Here is a 10,355-nt window from a genome sequence, read left to right as displayed (position 1 = left end):
GTATAATCTAACTGATTTTTCTTATCTTTCAGGTTACATCAAGGGCTTATCTACAGCATTACAGAATGCTGTAGATAAGCCCCTGACGGCGGTGGCCGCATCTTATAGGCCAAAAATGAGGTGACAGATTCCCTTTAACTGACCAAAACAATCTGTGCAACTTGTCTGTGACACAACTAATTTGGATGTAAACAGAACAGCCAAGTTGCATGCGACTTGCATTGAAGTATGTGGGCAAGCGGATCATGTGTGACATGTCACCAGAGACATTTGCAACTCTGTCTCTGTTGCAGTATGTTGCAGGTCACAACACAACACCATAGGAAACCATTACATCCAGGGCATGGTATCACTGCTTTTTTTCAGTGTCACATGAATCATGTCACCGTGTAGCCCAGTCCTTACCAGGGGAACATTTGTACAGCCATCCCCTACTCCCGTATGTAAAAATAATCCAACAAGTTCCCATTGTGGTTGGTAAGTTTTTCTCCTGACATGAGCAAATCAGTAATGAAAAGTAATTAAGGTGATTAAATGTCACATTTATTAGTCTCCACAGGAACGTACAGGCATACCTCCTATAATTCCCAATTCGTACAGAATAGACATTATAGCAAAAACAAGGTACATGTTTAGACACAGGACACCTAACTTCTTATTGAGCTTCCATCCATTTACATGTACTGCCACAAATACAAAAACGATTGAGAACAAGAGAGAGATGGTAGTATAGGTTATTCCAGTGCTGTTCACTTCCACTGGCGATGACCGGTCTATGAAAACAGTCTTAATAAACCAAGGAACTCCCAAACAAAGCATGTCAAATACATTTGATCCCACAATGTTCGACATGGCCATGTCACCCTTTCCTGTAAAAACAAGAGGAGATGCGTAACTACAATTTTTCTAGTTGACCTTTTAGGCCACAAAAATAAGTCACTACAGAGGCAGAAGGAGAGTTTCCCTCATGGAGAAAGTGGCATTCTAAAGGGCCTTTTACACATAGCGATATCGCTAAAGCATCACCGATTTTATGACGCAACAGCGATATTGCCAGCGATCTCGCTACATGTGACACTTACCTCCGACCGCCCCCCCCGCTGGATATCGCTGATCACGCGAGATCGGCCTGGTCCATTTCTCATTGTCTGCTTCCTGCTGGCGCCGACGAGCGACGCATGGACGCGGGCGGAAGTCATAATTTCTGCGTGTGACAGGTAAGTAACGACCGCCGAGCATCGCTGCGTCGCTGGTGAGATCTGCCTGTTTGGCAGCTCACTAGCGACCATTTAGCGATGCACCAGCGATCCTGACCGGGTCGTATCGTTGTCAGGATCGCTGGTGCACACGGGACCTTAAGTCCTGTGTGTTCTAGTATTAGCCAAATTGCACAGTGTTTGTTTATAAAGTTGAATTGATCTTCAATTAGCTAGGACCCACAGAGCACAGGCTACAGCAGTTCTTACAATTTTGCTGGTTGTCGGTGTAAACCGTCAACAAGCTTGTTAGAGACAGACTTAGGGTATGTTTCCACGGTCAATATTGGCAGCGCTTTGGACGCAGCTCTGTCCAAAGCGCTGCCTGCTTTTGTACGGGCAGTGATTCTGCATATGTTCATTGGACCATGCGGAATCACCGCGTCCTATACAATGGACGGTGATATTTATCTTGCGGAGACTGAGCGTTTCCACAAGATAAATCGACATGCTGCTGTCTAGAAACACGTGCCGCATGTCCGGTTACGCAAGGAACTTGGAGTCTGAACAATCCCATCCACTGTGTTGTAACATCTGGCCGTTGCGGATTGGATGCTCTGGCTGTACACAGCATCCAATCCGCACTGTTTACTGACCATGGAAACATACCCTTAAAGGGGTAATCCAGCGCCACTCACTTCTGCATCAAAAGGCAATGATGTCATGACTCAACTAGAGATAGCTGCAGGCTGTCATGCCCGCCATGTCTGTTATGCCTGGCATGCCGCATGATCCCTGGAGCAGTGTGCACGCGCACCGAACTATCATGCCTGCCATGTCTGGTATGCCGCATGACTCCTGGAGCAGTGTGCACGTGCACCGAACTCTCATGCCCGTTATGTCTTATGCTGCAAGATCCCTGGAAGCAGTGTGCACACGCACCTCGTGACTGTTGTGCTGTAAAATGCCTGGAGCAGTGTGCACATGCGCCTCATCTCATGGCTGCCATTGCCAGTGCGCATGTGTGTTTTACCTCATGGCTATACGCCGTTGCTGTGTGTCCAGCCGTCTCTGATCTGCCTGCAGCAGTCCTCTCTGTGATCCTTGAGCCCCTGATCATGTGACCTTTCCTCCCTGATCATGTGACCTTTCCCATGTTCCAGCACAGCCTGATCCAGCAATGCTCTCTATGATCCTGGAGGACTGAACCGGAAGTCCTTCCCTGGTCCTGACCCGGAAGTGCAGGTGCTTATTGTGCTATATCAGACCGCCCCTTCCTATGGTCGGGGCCTGAGTATCGTGTTGCTTCCCTGCATGGCTGCTCAGTCGCTCCCTGTATTCTGTGCCCCTGCACTCTGCCCTGTAGTGCGTCTCTGCACACGCTCTGTGCTTGTACTCTGCCTCTTGTCCCATGCCTTGTCTTGTGTTTGTCCTTTGTGCCATGTTTTGTCCTTGCTATGCTTTGTCTTGAAGTCCTTCCTGTGTTCTCTGCCTTGCCATGTCTTGCCTTTGCTATGCTTTGCCTTGTGGTCCTTCCTATGTTCTCTGTCTTTGCTTGTTCTTCCTTGCTCTGACCTATGCTGCTCTGTGGTGCCTCCAGGCACACACTATTCCTCCCCTCTTACCTATGGTGCTCTGTGGTGCCACCTGGCACACACACCATTCCTCCTCTCTTACCTATGGTGCTCTGTTGTGCCTCCTGGCACACGCACCATTCCTCCTCTCTTACCTATGGTGCTCTGTGGTGCCTCCTAGCGCATGCACCATTCCTTTCTTACCTATGGTGCTCTGTTGTGCCTCCTGGCACACGCACCATTCCTCCTCTCTTACCTATGGTGCTCTGTTGTGCCTCCTAGCACATGCACCATTCCTGCTCTCTGACCTTTTGTGCTCTCTTGCACATTTCGGGGCTAGTCTCAAGGTTCCCCCTTGACCCGGCTCTGGGCTTCGGCCTACGCTCCGCTGCTAGCTCTGTTCTCGCTCTGGCCTGACTGTGTTTCTGCCTACGTTCTGCTCCTTGCCCTGTACCTTGTCTTACCTTGTTTATCGCCTTGCTTTGCCTTGTTTCTTCGTGTGCACTTTGCATGCGCCTGGCCTTCCTAGCCTCCTGTCTGTGCCTCAGCCGTGCCCGCCCTAGCCATGCCCACCTGCTTGTGCCTCAGCCGTGCTCGTCGGCCAGTGACAGCTGTGTCGCATGTTATGCCTCAGCCGGGTTCGCTGGAGTCTTACACGTCTGTCTGTGCCGCAGCCCAACCAGCTAGCCAGTGCCCCAGCCATGCTCTCTGTGCTTCCTTGCACCCACGCTGTCTCTGCACTGTGCTTTGCGTGCTCCTCTCATATCACGCATAGGCCCTAGCCTGCTCCTTGGCATACCTCCCCGTGCTTCTGTAAAAGTATGCGCATGTCTTGCCATGTACCCTGTCGTGTCCTCTTGCACGCACAGGCCCTAGCCTATACCCTGTCGTGCCCTCTTGCATGCACAGGCCCTAGCTTGTACCCTGTTGTGCCCTCTTGCACGCACAGGCCCTAGCCTGTACCCTGGCGTGCCTCCTAGCACCCCTAGCACGCGCAGGCCCTTGCCTTAGCCTGAACCCTGTCTCTTAGCACGCACCCTGAGTTGACCATGATCCTGGCGTGTCCCTCGGCACGCGTAGGACCTTGCCGTGAACCTGACCCTGGCGTGCCCCTCTGCACTCGCAGGATTCTGCCTTGAACCCTGCCCCTGGCATGTCCCTCAGCACGCGCAGGACCTTGCCTTGGACCCTGACGTGTCCCTACACACGCACCTTGTCTTGTATCTTGGACCTTGAACTCTGGCGTGTACCCTACACGCGCACCATGTCTTGTACTTTGCACGTTGAACCTGGCGTGTGCCCTACACACGCACCTTGCCTTGCACCTTGCCCTGGACCCTGGTGTGCCCTAGCACGCACCCTGCCTGGAATCTTGCCTTGGACCTCGGCATGTTCCTTAACACGCACCATATTTGGAGATCTGTCGTGCCTCCTTGCCTGTACCCTGGTTTGCCTGTTGGATTCCTGGAACCTGCCACCACGGCCAGAGATCGTAAGCATGAAGACTATGGCCTGATGCCCTGATCCTTGCCAGCTGTCCGGAGTCCGATGCCATCGTGTCCTTGCCGGTAACCGGGCTTACCTTCTGGTACGTACCATGCCATGGACCTTGGCGTTCCACGCACGCACCTTGCTGTGTTTGCCTGTTATCACGTTTTGCACTTAATGTTATCCTGAATTTGCCTTAATGAAGATACCTTGAATTCACGTATTGTCTTGTCTTGTTTCCTGCACGTCCTTTGTCGTCAGACACTCGTACCTAGTGTCTACTTTAGTCGGCCGTCTGGTTCCAGCAGTCGTGGTGGCTCACCCCCTTGGTCTTGCCCCTGACACTCCCTGTATAGAGGGTGGTTCCTCACAAGGTCAGCTCGCCCTAGATGGGTGGGTGCCACGACCCAGAGGGTCCACTCTAAAGAAAACGACTCAGCGTAAGCTGACTCCGTCACACAGACACACATGCACAAGGACTTGTATCACCACTTGTCCTATTCATTATTCATTGGGAAATGAGCGGCGTCAGATTACCCCTTAACAGCTAAGCTTGATGTAGCTTTTTATACATTCATTAATGTAAAGTTTGCACCTCACAGCTCACTATAATTCAGAGTGCAAACCACTAGAGCAACACTGTGTAGAAATTTAACCAGCAAATAATAACCTTGAGAGATTGGAGTCTGAGGCCTTTTAGGGTATGAGCTCACGGAATAATCTAACTGCCGGCGCAGCAAAGCAGCTTCAGGAAAATTGTTTTCCTGAGAAGCTTTCCCGTCTGCTTTAACTCTATTCTATTAAAAGAAACACTCCCATGAATATTTTTTTCAATAAATGTGTGTATGGTACTGTATATGGGGCGAGTATAGTAATATACTCACCTACCGCCACTTTCTCCAGGATCCAGTGCTGTTCTGCTCTTTTCAGTGACATGACCGCAATTCAGACTAGCAGGCTTACTGTCTGGGTGAACTGGAAGTCTTTTTTTTTTTTTTGTTTAACAATGTGAACCTACAGAGCCTATTTCTGACTGTCTATAATCTTGCACAGTAAAAGCTACCAGGTCACGCTAAGCACAGCATGGACCGGAGAGCGGTGACGTCAATGAGAAGCAGAAAAAGTCGAGGTAGGCTTTTTATTCCTCCTTTTTTCTTCATCCCTGCTTCATGGTTTTCTTTTGAGGATCCAACTTCATATATTTATATATTGTGGCATTCAAATCAGCAGACTCATTATCATCAATGTTTCAACTTTTTTTTGTGCTGCTATGATTCACTTAATTTTTGATAAGACATAATTTTACCTGTCCCCATGTAATGCATCTTTTTTTTGTTCTCTGTGTATTTGTTTCCACCCTTACCGATATTTTTGCATTGTATTAATAAAGAAAATATATTTTTTAACAATCGGGTTTTTTCCTCCATTTCATACTGCTGTACTCATGTACAGCAGTGTATGAGACTGTCAGTCTCACTGACTGTGCCTGTGAGAGCCAGTTTAGAGCTGGATCTCACAGGCCACCATACCCTGTGGTCCGATGGTTACCAAGGGGGTTTTGTGACCCCCATCTAACAACTTAAAAACTGCTGCTGCAATTGACAGCAATATTTAAGGGATTTATCGGCCCCGATCAGTTGCAAAACCATCCAGGGCCGAAACTACATAGTGTCAGCTGTCATGTGCCGCTTACATCTGCAGGAATTGCTGCCGCTGGGCGGCGCTATTTCCTTATTCCCCATCACCATTTTAAAACAGTGATGAGTGAATAAGTACCCTTAATGACCGCTGTTTTAATGCGTATTGGCGGTCGTTAAGGGGTTAAAGGGATTGTTTAGTCCAAACCAAGAAGTCTGCAGTCACTCTGTGTGACTGCAGATTTAGGAATTGCCTGTTTCTGACCTGGGACCGAAAGGTATGTACGAGTTATACATACTCCTGGCTTTGGGTGTGGCCTTGCTCCTTACACTTGTATAGAGCGAGGCTGCGCCCCATCTAGTGATGTGACTGATCAGTGAGCGTGGGCGACTAGAGGGTGCAGCCTTGCTCCATACAAGTATGTGGAGAGCAAGGTCGCATCCACTGGTTGGGGGTATGCATAATGCATACATACTCCACCAGGTCCTGGCTCTGAAACCGGCGAATCCCCGCAGCGCACAGTGCGTTTGCTGGGGAGATTCTTAAGTCTCACAGTGACACAGAGAGACTGCAGACTTATCGGCTTGGACCGGACAACCCTTTTAAGGGGGTTTTACACTAAGCGATATCGCTAGCAATATCGCTAAAACGTCACTGGTTTTGTGACGTTATAGCGATATTGCTAGCGATATCGCTATGTGTGATACTTACCAGCGACCGGCTCCCCCGCTGCTCATCGCTGATCGCGCGAGAATGTCCGGCTCCATTTCTCGTCGTCTGCTTCCTGCTGGGCTTCCTGCTGTGACGTCCAGCGACGCGTGGAGGCGGGCGGGAGGACGCAGGATCGCTGTGTGTGAATGGTAAGTATCGTGCGCTGCGTCGCTGCTGCATCGCTGTGAGATCTTTCTGTATGAAAGCTCAGTAGCGATCATTTAGCGATGCACCAGCGATCCTGACCGGGTCGGATCGCTGGTTGGATCGCTGGTGCATCGCTAAATGTAAAAGGGCCTTTAAAGTATAGAGAGCAGGTGGCTTTTGAGTTAAAACCGTCTGAAGAACGAGCATGTCACTTCGTTTAACCACTCCAGGGTCTCTGAACCCTGAAGCATTTAAAAGAAGTAACGTGATACAGATCATGTGCAGGGCAATGTAGTTTTGACATTGTTTTGCATTATGTTAATTTTAAGGAGTGCTTTTGTGGCGCTATTTGTTTACTATAATTTATGCCAGAAAATGGCGTAAATTACATTTTCTGGCACATACAAAGCAAGAGATATCCCTTATTTACTAAGAGGCGTGTTGTTCCTAATATATTAAACGCATCTTACGCCAATGTCATAAAAACACCGGCCTTAATAAATTCCTTCACTGTTTTTATTCGCACTTGGGTTTATTCTGAAAAGTTACCCGAAACAACAGTTACATTTGAAATTCTGTTTTATACTGGATGTGTTGCGTTTTTACAGACAGAGGTGAAGACTGCTCCAAGATCATATGACTGATAATTGTGCAACATTGAACAGTTTCCTTCATAGCCGAGGCAGACAAATCATTGGTGCAACCTGTGCAGCTGTACAGGGGCCCAAGAGGTACAGGGGTCCACTTACACCTCATGAGCAGCAAGCAGTGTCTGTCCGAGACATATTAATGGACTTCAAAAGGGCCCATACACTATTTTTTGCACAAGGCCCCTTTTTCTGTTCATGTCGGTCCCGGTTCAGACCCAAATGGGAAACTTGCTTAAACCCTGATGAAGCGTACCTCCATTTAGCATCTGACTAAGAGCGGAGAACAGTACATTTGCAAATTCCTTTTCAATTAAAAAGAGATGTGCACATTACTCTCTAAACATCGCATGGTTGCTTTGGTAAATGTCCCTCCCAGCATGCAGGAGCATCTCGCCATGCCTGATGTCAGATTGGGAAGGAGATCAGAAGTAGAAGTACACTTTAAACATCAACATATAATTAAGACAGTAAGAATACATCTAAAAGCATGCAGTTTTGTTGCGTAATGATTAATTTAATTATCTTCCTATGTATGGCTACTTTAAGTAGATGCAAAAAGTAAGACACTCATACTTGCCTTCTCTTGCCACAAGCACGCTTGCGACAGTGTCTGGTATACTTGTGCCGGCCGCTAGTAGAGTAAGACCCATAACGGTGTCTGGAATGCTCAGAGTTTCACCTGCAGGTATTAATGATATGAAACATTAGTATATGTATGATAAAATGTTGTATTATGAGTTTGTCAGAATTCTATAATTTTCTTCCTTTGTTATATCTAAACTCCTAAATATACAGCACAAGTCAGACTGTCACCTAAAATTTCTACATTTTGTAAAATTGATATGGAAAATTGTGGATAATTGATGGTATGGGGAAAAATTACTAAATGCCGTTAATATTAGATTGGTGACTGTACACTTCCCAGCTGATTAGCTGTGACGAGGTACAATGGCGCTGCAGCCTCTTTATAATCTGCATCCTGTTTTGTACGGCACATACTGTACTCTTAGTGACGGATGTGCGTCATATTACAGCCTAGTCCCATTCATTTGTATGTAGCCTTCATAAGACAGATCTATAATGAATTTTCAATGCTTTAAAATTTCATCCTTTCAAAGTATTTGATAAATTACCTTAAAGAAGTTTCACACTACAGTGATATTGATGAACTTGGGACCAATCCTAAGGAAAGGTCATCAGTATCATTGCATTGGAAGACCCCTTTAATCTGTGTGTTCTCAGTTTACTCCCAGTAAAGTAACTGCGTGAAAACATGCTTATAGTCTTAGCCATTTATCATCCTCCCTCTTTTTCTTGTATGTCTTTTTCAGTCGCCAGGGGAAAAATTACTTCTGAATAGCAAACCTAAGGGTACGTGCCCATGATCAGAAACTGCTGCGGGTTTGATGCTGCGTATTTATGCAGCGTCAAACTCACAACGGCCAAATGTTATAACATAGTGGATGGGATTTTTAAAAATAGCATGTCCACTATGTGACTACGTGCAACTGTGGATCACCCGTGGACATGGACACGCTAGTCTACCCAACAGAAATTAAATCAATAGACTGTATTGGATGTGGTAAATCTGCATGGTTCAATGAACACATATGGATTTATCTGCGTTCAATAGAAGGCGGCCCTTTGGACCTAGCGAACATGCTCTGCCTCAAAGCGTTGCTACTTCCGGATCGTGGGAACGTAGCCTAAGGCTTCCTTGTGAGTATCTGATCTGAGAGCAGAATAATAATCTCCTTCTATTAGTAGGGAGTTTTCCATACAAACCTCAAATCATGTGACAACATACTTTTTTAAAATCATACTTTAAAAAAAAAAAAAAAAGCCATGTGACAGTAATCCTTGGGCTAACAATGAAAGACAAGGGTCTGGTATGGAATTTCAGCTATTCGCCTCTTGGCAAATCATCCGTTTAATTGTGAGATTTGTCCACATAAAAGGCCAAAGGGAACATGAATAGACGGATGCAACAGGCAGGGAATGAAATCTGAATTAAAACTTGTGTTTTATCCTGTTTCAATCTTTCTCTGAACCATTGATATGCCACATGTGTCTTTCCAGGAAACTCAAACAGAATGCAGAATCCTGTGATGTATGTCTGCTATGATCATAGTCTTAAATAAGAATCACTATTTACTCTGACAGAAAGGAATATGTTCTGCTGCTTCTCAATCTTGTATTCTAACAGGGAGATAGAGCTCATTTCTGTCACCTGTCCATGCCACAGGCATGCTGAATTTCGACAGGCACCTTAGTCATTCTGTACGCTCAGGAGAAATAAAGGTGTCCCTCATAATCATGTCAAAAGTCATAACCTAGGGGTTTACAGACTGAAGTTGGCCACACTGCTGAATATGTCAGCTAAAAAGTCACAGTGACGAGCCCAACATAGGGTAATCTTACAGGCAAAGGCTAAGTAATATGCATCATATCAAACTGTTATTTTGCAGCCAAATATTTCTTTACATCAGTGAGGGTAGAAAAAGGAGGTGGACATTCGGCATGATGGCTGGCACCAAAACAGGGAAAAGGAGAAATGCCTGGGTATGGTAGGCAAGGCTGAGATGCTGACATCTGGTGCTTTCCTCATTAGGAATAAGATTCTCATTTAGCATTTATTACCTTTTGCATTGTAAAGCTAAACCACAAATACATTAGCGCTCATGTTACAATTACCTACCTACTATTGTCACCATCCAAACCAAAATGTAGGTTACTCCGGAGATCCAAACTGCTGACATAATAAAGGTCAAAATGAACCATTTTTTCCACGACTTTCTTCTGCAGTCAGGTATGGTCAAGAAGAGCAGTGTAATAATGGGCAGCGAGAGGACCCAGAGAATTCTTTTCATGTCATTCTCCGGCATTGTGAAAACACTTGGAGAGTCTGATATGATCAGAAAAGAAACCTGGTAAGAACAAAAAGCCTCATA

The 10,355-nt window shown here is 46.4% G+C and overlaps 1 protein-coding gene across 1 annotated transcript in view; it reads right to left on the bottom strand.

The window, feature by feature from the left end:
- Positions 1-521: 521 nt before the first annotated feature.
- Positions 522-10,355, bottom strand: part of SLC24A5 (solute carrier family 24 member 5) — a 96,620-nt gene continuing 86,786 nt past the window's right edge. The window contains exons 7-9 of the mRNA XM_073568452.1: positions 10,103-10,309; positions 7,982-8,083; positions 522-869 (exon numbers count right to left, since the gene is read on the bottom strand). Coding sequence (XP_073424553.1) covers positions 547-869; positions 7,982-8,083; positions 10,103-10,309 — 632 coding nt within the window. The 3' untranslated portion in view covers positions 522-546. The remainder of the gene's footprint in view (positions 870-7,981; positions 8,084-10,102; positions 10,310-10,355) is intronic.

Source organism: Dendrobates tinctorius, unplaced genomic scaffold, assembly GCF_039654945.1.
Source record: "Dendrobates tinctorius isolate UK_male_01 unplaced genomic scaffold, ASM3965494v1 ptg000022l, whole genome shotgun sequence".
Classification (NCBI taxonomy): Eukaryota; Metazoa; Chordata; class Amphibia; order Anura; family Dendrobatidae; genus Dendrobates; species Dendrobates tinctorius.
This window is presented reverse-complemented; position numbering and strand designations above follow the sequence as displayed.